Source organism: Phoca vitulina, unplaced genomic scaffold (genome assembly GCF_004348235.1).
Source record: "Phoca vitulina isolate PV1807 unplaced genomic scaffold, GSC_HSeal_1.0 scaffold35, whole genome shotgun sequence".
Taxonomy (NCBI): domain Eukaryota; kingdom Metazoa; phylum Chordata; class Mammalia; order Carnivora; family Phocidae; genus Phoca; species Phoca vitulina.
The window spans coordinates 16,675,652-16,690,327 of record NW_022589738.1 but is presented as its reverse complement, the minus strand read 5'-3'; the positions used below and the strand labels follow the sequence as shown (position 1 = coordinate 16,690,327).

Genomic DNA, 14,676 nt, shown 5'->3' with positions numbered 1-14,676 from the left:
TTCAGTTAGATTCTCGGGCTTTTGGGGATGAAAGAAAGGAAGAAGCCTGGAGTGGGGGGTGGAGAGAGGGAGAGAGATCATAGAGCTAATGGTGAGGAAGTGGGAGACTTTTGAGACATTGAAAAAGAAGAGGAAAGGCATTTTGGGGGAAGTGTAGATGTAGAGCATAAATTGGATCACCTTTAGAGTTTCTTCAGAGTTCTAAGATGAGACAGACTTTTCAGTTGCTAGTGGTTGCCCAGTCTTTTCTTTGAATATACCACCATGGCTGAGAGTGGTATGCATTTGGCTTATTATCTGAGTTACATCTAAATGTTAACTCACGATGTTATATATTTTTGTTTATGTTTAAGCAAATAAGAGAATCACCATTGTGCTCCCTCTGTCACCATTGACCTAAGTTTTCTCTTGTCTCCCTCTGAAATCCTTATTCCATCAGCCTCTTTTCTAAGGCTATCACCGCTATCCTAGTTCATGTCTCTCACCTAGAGAGTAGCCTCTTCAGTGGCATCCCTGCCTTCAGTCTGATCCTCTCAACTGCCCACGCTGCTACAGAGTTAACTTTCCAAAATGTCTATAGTCCTTTGACCTAACTGTGCGTTACCCAGGGACCACCTGTCTTTTGGCTCTTGTGTTTTGCTAATCTCACCTCCTCTGCCCTCCCTTTCCCATTCAGCTTTCAGCCACACAGAATGACTTGCAGGACCGCATGTCCGGGAGCACTAACATGCTCCTGTAAATTTGCACATGCTGTTCCCTCTGCAGAGAATGCCCTTACTCACTTGTCCATATGTGCAGTTCTCCCTCCATCTCTCAACCTTGAAGACCCATTTTGGATGTCACCTGTACTGTGATGCCTTCTTCTTGATGCTCTCGGGTGGTTTAGCACGTCCTCCTCCTACTGGAGAACTTTGAAACTCCTGTTAGAATAGCCCTATTATGCTTCTCTGTGTCCTCCATGGAGCTGGAGTGTGGTGGGTATTTTGTGGCAGTTTGGGAGATAATAGTTTGTGGCCTCTGAAGCTAGGCAGTTTGAGTTCTTTTTATTTTTTTTTTTAAGATTTTATTTATTCATTTGACGAGTGGTGGGGAGAGGCAGAGGGAGAGGGAGAAGCAGACCCCCCCCCTCCCCCGCCGCCACGCTAAGCAGGGAGCCGATGCGGGGTTCGATCCCAGGATCCGGAGATCATGACCTGAGCTGAAGGCAGACGCTTAACCACTGAGCCACCCAGGCGCCCCGGCAGTTTGAGTTCTAATCCCAGCTGTCCCATTCTCTAATTTTGAGTCCTTCGGTAAATTACTTAGTGTCCTAAACCTTGATTTCTGTAAAACAGTGATCACAATAGCACCTATTTTGTAGATGTGTTGTGAAGAGTAAATGAGATAGAGTGTAAAAGCATATAACACATTGTCTGACCCATTTTAACTACTTGACCAATGTTGCCGATTTTCATTTATCTTTGAATCTCAGAGTCTAGCACAGTGCCTGACACATGGCAGGACTCAGCAATGTACACCAAATGGATTTTTAAAAATATTATCGAGTCTCTCCTAATGGCTTTTAGCTTTATATCCAATGCATTATAATTATTTGGAGATACCATACCCTGTTTTGGCGTTATTTGCATATAGTCTAATCTCCCTTACTTGACTGCTCGATCCTTGCAGCCAGAGAGATTGTCTTGAGTGATGTACCCTCCACACACTGCTTTGAATTTGGCAGGTGCTCTGTCACTGGCTTGGTCTGTATTACTTTGCTTTTGATAAAGGAGCCTTTCTGTACTGAGTATCCATTTTGTGGTCTCAGCTGTTGGTGCACTTGTGGGAAGTAAATAACAAACTTTGGAACCAGTAGGGCAATCCAGTGTACTGGGGAGTCCAGTTTATTGGGTAATTACTAGAATTACAGAATGGATTATTTTGATTGGAAGAGAATACACAAGTCATCTTACCTAAGCATCTTTCTTCTGACTCTTTCAGGTGGAATCCAGCCTTTAAAATATGTATCTCAAAATGGTGGCATGAGGGGGAATGTGTTTGCCTCAGTTCTCATATTATTCCCTCGGGGGGGGGAAATATATATATATATATATATTTGGTAAATGTCATACATGTATTTTTTTTTACCAAATATATTTTCCTTTTATCTTTTATATATTGTAGATACTGTTTTTCTTTTCTATCTTTTATACTGAATATTTCAATATTCAGTTTTCTCTATTCAGTTTATGAAACTCCATGATTCACAACATGATTTCTTTTGGACGAGGTGATCCCTTCTAGTTCTAATTATTTTCCCAGGAAGCCTGATTTTAAGCAGTGGGTCTGAACCTTTTCTCTTAGTAATATCAAGTGTTTTTTAATTGCCTTGCTCAATAGATTCCATAAGGATGTGAAAAGACTATTTTAGAGGTGGTTTTGACAGTATTTTTAAGCTTCCAGCTTTGCATCCTACACTGATTTATATATTATTCAGTATTTTTATACATTCATTTTCTCTCCAAAGCTCTGTTATATATACATAATTTTCTTAGTCCTTTAAATAGTGTTGCACTGTCCTGTGGTTAGCAAGTGTTGATTTTTTAATTTTTTGCTGAAAGGTTAACCAGCAAACAAAGGAGTTTCAGTGGTTTGTTCCAGTTATATGGTTAATTAGTGATAAAGCTACAAGAAGAATGTTCTAATATTCTAGCCACATCTTTTTTCCCTTTTATGCATCATAAAATCAGGTCTTAAGAAGCAGCAGACAAGTAAAAATAAATTTGATGGATGCTTATGCTGTCCATATAGGTGTGTTTCATCTTAAACCCTAGATTTAGTCATGAAAAATTTGAATACAGATTATAAGTAGATTTATGATGATAATATTTTTGTAATAAAAATTCTTTGGAAGTCATCTCTATTTTGTATTTTTTGTCATTTATTCAACTTACCTTTATTGACCCTCTCCTATGTTCAACAAGCTAAATGAGATTCAGATTTGTATAAGCTGAATTTTCTTAAAATAAGATATGCCTATTTAAACACAGTATCCATAGGAACATAAATTTATCAAAAAAAAGTGAGAGGAAAAAATTGAGAATTTGGAGTGAGATTCTAACTTGAGCATTGATATTTAGATCAACCTCTTCACCTTCGCAATCCCAGTTAAAATGACTGCACCATTTTAAAATACGAAGAAACTATTAGTGTTGGAGACGGGCGGGGGTGTGTGTGTGTAGGTCCATCTTTATGCTGAAATATGCTGAAAACTTAGATGAATTTCTACTAGGTATAGTGCAGATGGGATCATATTGAGGAAATGTACTAAAGCCAACAACGTGCAGTTTCACTTCCTAAGAAAAAAGTGACAAGAATCGAGTTGGGGGGGGCGGTTAGGACCACCTGTAGGGGCTTGCACTTGGCTTACTTACACAGCCATTGATGGCTTAGGAGTGTCACGAGGAGGCCCAGGAATAGTTGCTCCGAAAGAAAAGCAGGCCCTGCATTAGGGTATCGCTCTGTTGCCGCAGGCGGCGTGCAGGAAAGACTGGCTACATAAACTCTGTTCCTGGAGTAGATGGAGGTCAGGTCAATTTATAAAATGTTTATATGGAAAATTGCGAAGTTTTTCCCGTAGGGAACTAGCCACAGCCACCACATCCCTCCCTACTTCTCTTAACCTGCTGCATATGAATTTCTATCAACCAGCCTCCCACTGGGAGGAGGCATCAAAAAACCTCAGAATGGCTGGTGAAGGAAGGGAAAGGGGGAACCCTCCCACCCTATTTTGGGGAAAACACCAGCCTGGATAGATGGCTCTTTGTTCAAGAATGAACAAAGAAAGCCAACATAGGGTTTCCAAAAAGCCTGTGACGAAAATGGGAGAGCAGAGTATTTAAGAGGCAGAGGAAGAAAAATATTTTCTATAGGAAAAATGAATACTTTAGATAACAATTTGCTCTGTGCTTTCTGTTGAGTGCACGGAAGTAACAGAATGAAGGAAACACTGAAAGCAAAACTCGGGGGGGTGAAAGCTGGAGGGAGAAAATACAGCGAGAGAATAGATTTAAAATATTGCTGAATGAGACTCTGGGCAGAAAGGCAAAGGGAGCTCGCTGAAGAAGGAAGAAACGTGAGGGAACTCAAAAATGCATTATATTAGTAAGGAAAAAAGTGGAAGTTGGAGAAAAGAGATGAATGATGGCAAAGGCAAACCTGAGAAATTCTCCCCAAATGTGGAGCAGAAGGTCAGCTCTAAGAGCACCAAGATGGATAATGAAAGGCTGGACAAAGGATGGAGCTCTCATACACACAGAGTTGTTCCTAAAGAATTAGAAGCTAGATTAAAAGCAGCCAAAGCAATTAAGCATATTATAAGAAAATAATGAAAACAAATCCCACCTTCTTGACTTTAAAAAGACACAGATCTGAAGACTGAATGCTTCCCAAGTACCAGGGAACATAACAAAAGAGAGATCAATAATTTGATCTAGTTTGGGATTTTTCTGTTAATTTCAGGGATAAAGCAATTACCAAACATCCTGATCGGAAAAAGTAGTTTAACCCCCAAAGAAGTAGTTGGCATCAGAATTCTCTGCAACATTAAATGCCAGAAGACAATGAAGCAATGTCTGTAACTTCTAGGAGAAAATGTTTTGTGACCCAGAAATACTAGACTCAGCCGAGGTGTTAGTCATTAGTGAAAGCAGTGGAAAGATGTATTCAGATAATGTGATTTCTCATAAATACGCCATCCGCATACTTTTCCTGAGGAAGTTGCTTGAAGATGCACTCTAGCCAATTATAAAGCAAATTAAACAGTTCAACCATGGGGAAGTAATGAAATAAAAGGATTAGTGATGAGCAATAGAAACAACCTTATGACTATAAAATATAAACTTCAAAACATGGAAACACTTTTAAATGTTTATTGAAAGATAAAATAATAATGAACAACGATGAAATGAGCCCCAAATACAATATAGGGAGATAAAAAGGAAATACATATTACTTTTCTCTACTTAGATAAGTTGCATAGATACTAATTTTTGGAATTAATACTTCAACTGAAAATTCTTAAAAAAATAATACAGTGAAAATCTCCCTCAATCAAAAGAAAAACAAAACAAAAAAAGCTTATCTTTATATCGTCTCTCCCTAGGACCTGCACATGTTCTTTAGCTTTGCTTAAAAAACATACATGCTTTGTGTTTCTAGCTATGTTTAAAAAAAAAAAAAACCATAAAATAAAAATACACCAGAACATAAACACTGTATATTGATTGGTGGTGGGATGTTGTAGTGTGTAAATCTTCAGTAAGTATGGGCATGAAACCATATGCATTTTTTAAGAGTATATATAATTTGACATAGCTATATAATCACAATTACCTTAAGGGAAAGACATTAACAAAACAGTGGGCTCTAGGCAGTAGGAAAAAAAAAAAAACCTGTACTTTCTGTTCCTCTCTGTTCATATATTGGTAATACACTGTGTATTAATTTTTACAGTGGAAAAGTAAACTTAATGAAAATAAAAAATCCTATAGATAGAACAGAGTTATAATCAGAGGCAAATTTATGGTATCAGATACCTTGTTCTTTCCCCCCAAATCAAAAATAAGTATTTAATGTAAGGCATTAGGAAAAAAAAAAGCACAATAAAACAGACTATCCAAGAACTGAAAGGGGGGGGAAAAAAGCACAGGATTTTATAAAACCGTAAACAAAATAGATTTGAATAAAAAGTCTAAGAGTTGAATCTTTAAAATAGACAACAGAATTAGCAAACTTCTAGCTTGTTCGCTCAGGACAGCAAACCAAGATACACAAAATAATGTATTTAAATCACAAATTCAGAGGACGTAAAATGTCTAGCTTATGCTAATTACGAAGTGAATATTCTAGTAAATATTAGCAAAACTGATTCAAGGACTACAATACTGCGATTGGCAATAACTCTGGAAATATCAAGAACACACCCAGGGAGCCACTCCAGTTGTTAAAGTGACTACAGAGTACCCTAAATTTTGCACATCTCGATCATAAGGTTTTGATTGTTTGTTTTTACTAGTAACGGGAATAGATGAAGTGCTCTTTACTATATTCATGAAATAAGTAAAGGATGATTCAGATTTTTTATTCCAAAATATTATGGAATATTTTTTATCCACTTTGTGCTCTTGAGTGGTCTCAAAAATCCTGTAACAAGCAGGTACTAATTTTGAATATGAATAAAGACCAACTAAAACAACAAAATCTTTCCCTGAGTAGGGAGTTCATTCTTTTGGAGCTTTAAAAGGTGGAAAGAGCTGCCTTTCTAAAATTTAAGAGAAGTAAAATATTGACATGCAGTCAAAGGAGTGCCAAGGTTCAGGGAGCCCGGTAATGGGCCCGAGAGGCCTTGTGACTCTGGGCTGACCAATGGCCCAGGGACCACTAACAGCAAATTGAATTTCTAGATCACCGGTTGCCTTCATGGCTCTCTGAAGCCTCTAGTAGACACACCAATTTTGAAGTGCCATGCAAACATATGAATTCTAATCATTCTTTGAGGTTCAATGGAATATCTATCGCTAGAACGCTATTTACAGAGTGCCCTAAATTTTGCACATCTCAATCACAAGGTTTTGATTGTTTTTACTAGTAACAGGAATAGATGAAGTGCTCTTTATACTATATTCATGAAATAAGTAAAGGAAGATTCAGATTTTTTATTTAGGTCGCTCTGGATATACTACACTCAGAGAAAACTACATTGCTCACTCTCATTCCCAGTGAAATAAAGCTGAATTATGGCAAGGCTCTCTCCTGCGTGTTAGAAACACTGCAGAGTATAGTCTATGCATTTGCCATAAAAATGTAGAGAGAGATGAACAGGTAAGAAAAATCTTTTCTCCATTTCTTTTTGGAGAGGAAAATTAATTACTATATACATACATTCTTTTTATCTTATGGAATGTGTACTTATAAATGCAATTTTTCACTCACACCCATTTTTAAAATGCCCTCTTGGTAACGTCACTTTGCTAGGACCAGATAAATGACGTTTTGTTCTCTGTGGATCTTATGTAGCGAGAGAGGTGTAAATGAAAGAAGATGTGAGAAGTAGGGGCACGTCCACAATGTAATACGGGGACTGCGACAGTGGAAGTGTGACTTGAGGTTGTTTTCCAAGCTGGTGTTCCCAAAGAACTTGAGCTTGTTGAATTATACCTCGAATTAATCCAATGAAGTAACTTTGAGAAAGTTGGGGATTTGTGGCTCACATTAGCATATCAAAGGACATGTGAGATTTCCCCCCCCCCCAAAAAATCTGTAGAACTTTGTGGAACTCACTGTTTCCCCATCATGTGTGTCCACAGAACCTTCTTTCCTGCAATCCTTTATAAAAAGGTCAGGGCTCCTGTGGGTTGAGGGACACACTTCGAGCAAAGTCTGTTTATAGTGTACATTAAATGGGGAAAAAGAAAAAACCTTCTTAAAACATCGGCTTCATTTTTGAAGGTTTCCGGTCATGAAAAAAATATAATCAACTTGCACCTTTCCCATTGCATCAACTTCTTTTGGTCTTACTAAAGCAAAGTGAAGCACTTACAGCTTTCTTACACTGACACTTCCTCCTTCTCCAAAATGGATTCCCAGCAAAGGGGAAAAATCTATGACCTACTCAGTGTTATTTCTAGGAAAGCTGAACTGTCAAGTTCCTGGTAGGGCTTGACCTTATTCTTTCTTTCTCTTTAATGGAGGACCTCTAAACAGCAGAACATGGCTGCCTTTTAATCCTTGCCTTTTAAGTTAGAGAAAGGTGCTAGAAATATGATGGTTTCTCTCTTCTCTCCCTAATATCTGACCCCCTACCTAAATATTGTCATTAACTCGCAGGGGTCAGTGAAGTCCGTTGTTCGCTCATAGGTTAACTCAAGAAATCTTTGCTGAGTGCCTGCACCGCCGCAGGGGTTATTCTAACTGTTGTACAAGGTGTATGTTCATGGGGGTGTAAACAGGACTGACAAGCTTATAAACCTAGTGGGGAAGATAATCAATGAACACACAGGTAAATACACAGTTGCAGACAGTGCTGAGTGCTAGGATTATATCAAAACAGGAAGCCAAGCAATTTTTTCTCCCCAGGTGAGGTGAGCACTGTATACGTGGTAGTCAGGGAAGGCTTCTCTTAGAGGAGACTTCTGAGCTGAGAACCAGATGGTGAGGAGCCAGCTGATTTTTCTGGATCCAGATAAATGGGCCCATAGGAAACTAGAGAAGTCTGCAGTATGCTGGGCCTATTTTCATCAAGAGACTCCTGGATTTAGGTGTGTGCTTTGGCTTGCAAAGTTAAATTTTGGAACTCAAATATTTTCCTTAAAATGTGGGTTCCTTTTAATCTCGCGGGGAGGACGGCTGTTTGCCAAGTGGGCAGCTGAAGCTCTTCTCCGTTTCTGTCCTTCAGGAGAACAGTATTTCTAAGTGGTATACAGTTGGGCCTTGTTAAGAGTCCGAGCAATCTGAATAATAGTTGCTATTAATACACTGGTTATGTGAGAGGTTTGAAATTATACAAGCGTCGGGAGTTCAGCTCAGATTTGAAACTCATTTCAATGCTGTTCTAAGACTCAACTAATCTGACTCCCATCACTCTAAGCTCCTCCATGGAGAGTGCCCCCCGCTTGGCCCATTCTGGCTATTAACAGACTAATTTTTACCTAAATCAATGTCCTTTGAGATGAAATGCTAAGTGTTGGTTTATCTTTAGAAATAAGAAACTGCAAGTTGTACAGCCGCTGAATTATGAACTTAACAACAAACCATACGGGTTATAGAATTCCTATAATAACAAATACATTTTGGGAATCAACAGAACAAATTACCTAGCTCACTTTTAAAATTCAACATTCCTTTCTGTTTGTTTGTTTCTTTAAAGGCAAGTAGGAGGGTGACTTTTATGCACCAACTGCTCAAAAACCCAGGCGGCAGAGAACAGGGATTTGGATTAGCCAACTCATTGACCCTATGGAACCCTTCCTTCTTTGCTGCCTACCCTGGCACAATTTGGCTAGGAGGAAAAACCTTGATAATGTTGAGGGGAGTTCCCCCTACCCTCCTCCCACTCTTTTGCACCCCACCCTACCAGCCAGAAGCAGAAGTCTTACGAAGAGATTTTGAGGAAAATGTTCTGTCATGGTCTCTTTCTGTACCGGTGGACTTGCTGAACATGTCCTTGACCTTGGGACACAGGCAGAATTCAAACCAAGTCTGTGTTGTCAGGCTGCTGGTCTCCCTTTTCTGGAAGACTCCTGACGATGCCCTCTTTGCTTAAAGGTTGTAGAGGTAACTCGTGTTCTCACGCAGGACGGCCAAGATGTAGGAGAGCGGCTGACCCTTGACTCTGGCAATCTCTCGAACCGTATGCAGGGCCAGGCCCGGGTGGGCATACTGGCAAACGCTTTTGGGAACCCCACGAGGCAGGAAGTAGGGCGCATCGGTTTCCACGACGATTCTGTCCAGTGGGATCATTCTCAGAGCATCCCGGGTCTCCCAGGCGGAAGAGTAGGTCAGGACTGCTGTGAACCCCACAGACATGTTGGGAAAATACTTCAAGAGGGGCTCGATGGCTGTGTAGCTGCCCGTGAAGCAGTGCCTGTGGATCTTGTAGTCAGGGGGCACCCTTCTTTTCATGATGCCCAGCAGATCTTCGTCAGCTTCTCGGCAGTGGATCACCAAGGGCTTCTTCAGAGACACGGCCAGCTGCAGCTGTCTCTCGAATACTCTGTGCTGCTGTGGGACAGGCGTGGTGCACTTGTAAGAGTAATCTAAGCCCATTTCTCCAAATGCTATGGCCTTGGGGTGCCGTAAGGCGTGCAGAAGCTTGCTTTCTTGAGTGTCATTGTAGTAACGTGCAAAATGGGGGTGACAGCCAAAGGCCCCCCAAACCAGATCATCTTTCAGCAGCTCCTCCCAGAGGCCATCCCTTAGCGTGCGAGGATCACAGAAATCAGAGATGCAGCCCTGAAATTCCTTAGGGAAGGAGTAGTTGTACATTTCTGTGAACTTGCTAAAGGTCCCTTTGAAAGACAGCTTGGAGTAGAGAATGTCCAAGTGGCAATGGGTATCAATGAAACCCTGATCTAGGCCTTGACTCCAGTGGCCCCGGGACCAGAAATTAGACGCATATCCTCCAAAACGATATGATGGTGTCTCATCTTGGACGGTTTGCTCCTCTGCTTCTAAACTTCTGGAGAAACGATAGGAATAAAAATTCTGGGACTGACCTTCCTCTAATGGCTTCCAGTGTCTGGGCCAGTTTTGGAAGCCCATTTCTGAGCCGGAGGGATACTCGCTGAAGAAGCTGTGGCTGCTGCCGCCCACGGGGGGATAGTAGGGAGGCTGGGGACTGTTGCTCCAGTAGCTGGTGTAGCCCTGCCAGGGATCCCTGTACAAATGAGGCTGGTCTAGGACAAGGTCAGTGGTGAAGAGTGAAGGCTTTGAAATGTTTGAGAAACCCAGGGAGATTGGATTCTCCTGAGGGAATCTGACTGCAGGTATCTCTTCCACACCAGACAGGTGACTTCCTGAAAAGGGGCGCTCAGCCATGACCTCCTTTTCTTGATTCTTTTGGATTTCTGAATGAGAGTTAAGTTTGTCTAGAAATTCTAGGGCTGGAGAGCCTTTTTCAAAAATGACCACCCTTTGGTCGCTCTTACAGGATTTCTCCTGCGGATCGATAATCTCTCTGCTGTTACCAAAATTGTTGAGCTCTGTCGCTATCTTTTCCTCCTCTACTGTAACCTCGGGGGCGGGCGGTTGCTTTTTCTGAGGAGCAGAGAAGGTGACCACCCTGGCGGGTCTTTGTCCAGGGTTGGGACACTCTCTCGTGCTGGGTTTTGCACTAGCGGCTTCCTCTTCTTCCGGCATCAGTTTTCTCAGGATGCCCTGGATACCATTCCCGTAAATGGATGGAGAGCTTTGGTCGTGCAGTGTAGCACTCTTTCTCTTGACCTTGTTTGCTTCCTCGGTCTTATCATTTTGGCCCTCAGCTTGGGCTGCAAATTCAGAGTTTGGGGAGTTACGGGAACTCTGTTTGGAATTGCTCCTAAAGCGGTAGGCGTCCTCAAAAGAAGCCATTTCCTCTAGGGAGGGGCTAACGGGGCGCAGACGAGTTGGTGCGGAGGGGATTCCACCGACGAAAGGAGCCCCGAGTGCTTTCCCGAATCACGCAGTCTTTAGAGGCTCCACCCACACCTGGTCCTGAGGAATGGGGTGGTTGGGGGGGCGGTGGGAGGAATTTCCCCTGGCAGACTGCACCCCGGAAAAACCTCAGCTTGAAGGCCACAGGTCCTTTTTCTGTGTTCTCAGGTGGTGGGGGATGCTGGCCTCTCCTGAATGTAATACAGAGTTATGAGATGGCCAGATAGAGGGGGCACATCAGTGGGCTCCCAGAGGTGTCCGAATTTACCGGGGGACCCTACCTGAGTGCCGCTCTTGAGGGACTTCGCGCCCCTCTTGCGGGACTTTGCGCCGCTCTTGCGGGACTTCGCGCCGCTCTGGCAGCTTAGCGACCTTGTCCCCACTCTTTCAGCTGCCCATGATGGTTCCCAGTGTTCTAGAGATGGCAAAGTCCTGCAACAGAGCGTGTGACTCCAAACCGCTTTGGAAAAATCGCAAGGATCCAAGATTTCCGGAAAGCTCGGTCTGGCGTCCAAGCCGCAACGTGCTTTCGAGATTTCTAAGCACTTTCTCTTTCGCCCAGAGCTACTTCCGGGGATATCAAAGCACTTCCGGGACTATAGAGCGCTTCCATTTGGTTTGGAATACAAGGCCCTTGCAAGATGCCAAAGCCCTTGAAAAGACTCCAAGGTGCTTCGGGGACCACACACAGGGCACCCGGAGCCTAGAGGTCCACGCTGCCAAAGCGGTAGCTAGGGTCCAATGCAGCACTGGAGCGAAAGGGGAGGCTCGCACCCCCCTACTCCCACTAGTTTTGGCCACCGGAAATACTCACCCCCCCAACAAGGGGCTGTCCCCCCGCCCCCACCTCCGGTAAGTTGGCCCCTGCCCCCCCTACCCTCCGTTGCCTCTTCCGCCTTGCCTCCGTGGCCCAGAGGCCCACCCCCATCTGTGGCCCAGCCAGGCTTCCGTAGGAGATGTCACCATCGTTTGCTGTTTGTTCCTTTTTTCCCCCATTCTTTTAGAAAAACATGGTTTTTAAAACATAGTTTAAATATACATGCTTTTAAAAAACATAGTTATAATTATAGTATATTACCACTTTCAGTTCTGTGGTTTTTTTTTTTTGCTCAACATTTCTGCGTATCCTAAGTATTTTTCTTAACTGCTGTATAGTTTTCGAAAACATCATACTAGTGCCTTCGTAATATTCCTCAGAGTACATAGATGTGCCATAATTCACCAAACCCTTCCCTTTCTGTTAAGTTTTTAGGCTCCGTCACTCGAGTTTTTTTTTTCCTATTTGAAAAAAAAAAAAAAAAACGCTGCAAAGAACATCTCTGCACATATGTTTCTCCATATTTTGGTTTGTTTCTTTGGGCTACATGCCCAGAAATGGAGTTCCTGAGAAGAAGTATAGGAATTTAAAAATGGCTCCTCATAGCACCACATTGCCCTAGAAGAACTGTAGTAGTTTAAAATCCCATCCATGATGAATAATCCCACCAGGCCCATTTTATAGGAGAAACAAAACCCATGCCTCATTTTAATTCGCTCTCATCTAATAATTTCTTTTTTTTTAAGATTTTATTTATTTATTTGACAGAGAGACACAGTGAGAGAGGGAACACAAACAGGGGGAGTGGGAGAGGGAGAAGCAGGCTTCCCGCAGAGCAGGGAGCCCGATGCGGGGCTCGATCCCAGGACCCTGGGATCATGACCTGAGCCGAAGGCAGACGCTTAACGACTGAGCCACCCAGGCGCCCCTCATCTGATAATTTCTTAGAGCAAACATTTTTCTTTTCTTTATCAACCCTCTGGTGAATTTTAAGTCCCTTTTTCATCCTTTTTTAGGGTCTTTTAAAAGTTAAATATATTTTTATAAAATAAACTGTCACGTTAAAGTTTGTTTTGTTAGTATGTTTATTTTATACTTATATTTTATTCTATTGAGGTTATAACTTGTTTTTATACTCATCTTAATTTTTTTTCTTCCATAATTTTCTTTTTCTCCTAAGTCTAGAATGGTCATCCTTCCTTTTAAGGCTTTGACACACACACACACACACACACACACACACACACACACACACATATATTTGGGAGGTAGGTACAGGGGGTGATTTGTTATATTTAAGCTGATAATCCATCTGGCATGTATTTGGGGTTATAATGTATTTTAGGTTGGGATATACTTGATGCTATTCTAAGTTAGCACTTTTTCCACTTACTGATATGTGGTTCCTTTTTCATGTGTTAAATTCCTGTATGTGGGGCACCTGGGTGGCTTAGTCGGTTAAGTGTCTGCCTTCGGCTCAGGTCATGATCCCAGGGTCCTGGGATCACGTCCCGCACTGGTCTCCCTGCTCATCCGGGAGTCTGCTTCTCCCTCTCCCTCTCCCCGTTCCACTCCCCCTGCTTGTGCTCTCTCATGCTCTCTCTCTCAAATAAATGAATAAAATCTTTTTTTAAAAAAAATTCTGTATGTAATAGAGTCTATTTCCAGACCATTTTTCTTTTTCACATATTATTGCGTTTCTTGTTACTGTGGTGTTGTACTATTTTAATAATTGAAGCATTAAATCATAGTAAGGTATAAAATCTGGGAGAGTTAGGTCCCCTCCGTTACCCTTAATTTTTATAATTTTCTTTAATAAGCAGACTTGTTTATTTCATCAGGTGGACCTAGAATTATTTTTTTCAAATTCTTCTAAAACAGCAATGAATTTAAAATATGTTATTTTAATCTGCTTATCTAGAATATATTCCACCTATTTGTCAAGTTCATCTGTATTTTTAAGTAAGTGTTTTTAGGCTTTTATCTGGGTCACAGAGTTTTCATTAAAGCTATTTTTAAGTGTTTTGTAATTTTTTATTCTATTGTGAACATACTTTCCCATCCCACCATATTTTCAGCTGGTTATTGCGAGTACATGAGAATATTTTTTTAAAAAATATTTTATTTATTTATTTGAGAGAGAGAGAACATAAGGGGGGGAGGGTCAGAGGGAGAAGCAGACTCCCTGCTGAGTACGGAGCCTGATTCAGGACTCGATCCCGGGACTCCAGGATCATGACCTGAGCTGAAGGCAGTTGCTTAACCAACTGAGCCACCCAGGCGTCCCTACATGAGAATATTTTTATTACTTTTTTTTTTTTTTAATTTAAGTAGACTCCACATGCAGCGTGAAGCCTGAGGTGGGGCTTGAACTCACTACCCTGAGATCAAGACCTGAGGTGAGATCAAGAGTTGGATGCTTAACCAACTGTGCCACCCAGGTGCCCCTAAGAATATTTTTGATTTATCTGTGGTTATGCTGAAATCTTTTATTTATTCTTAGTTACTCAGCCTTTGCTTATGCCATTATTTTATCAGCATGTAATACTTTTGTCTCTTTCTTGTTAATATTTTTATTTCATACCTTCTGACATTGTCCAGAACTCCTCAAAATGGTATTGAATAATGTTGTCAGTAGGGGCATTTTTGTTCCATTCCTGATTGTAGTGGATGCACAGTTTACCTAACTG

The 14,676-nt window shown here is 41.6% G+C and overlaps 2 protein-coding genes across 3 annotated transcripts in view; one reads left to right on the top strand and one right to left on the bottom strand.

Moving 5' to 3' along the window:
- EFHC2 (EF-hand domain containing 2) overlaps positions 1 to 14,676 on the top strand; it is a 191,347-nt gene that overhangs the window by 49,134 nt on the left and 127,537 nt on the right. The window lies entirely within an intron of this gene.
- Positions 9,298 to 14,048, bottom strand: LOC116645975 (putative deoxyribonuclease TATDN2). The gene is given in 3 exon segments (XM_032426469.1): positions 9,298 to 11,164; positions 11,166 to 11,360; positions 14,041 to 14,048. Coding segments are annotated over 3 exon segments (2,070 nt in total).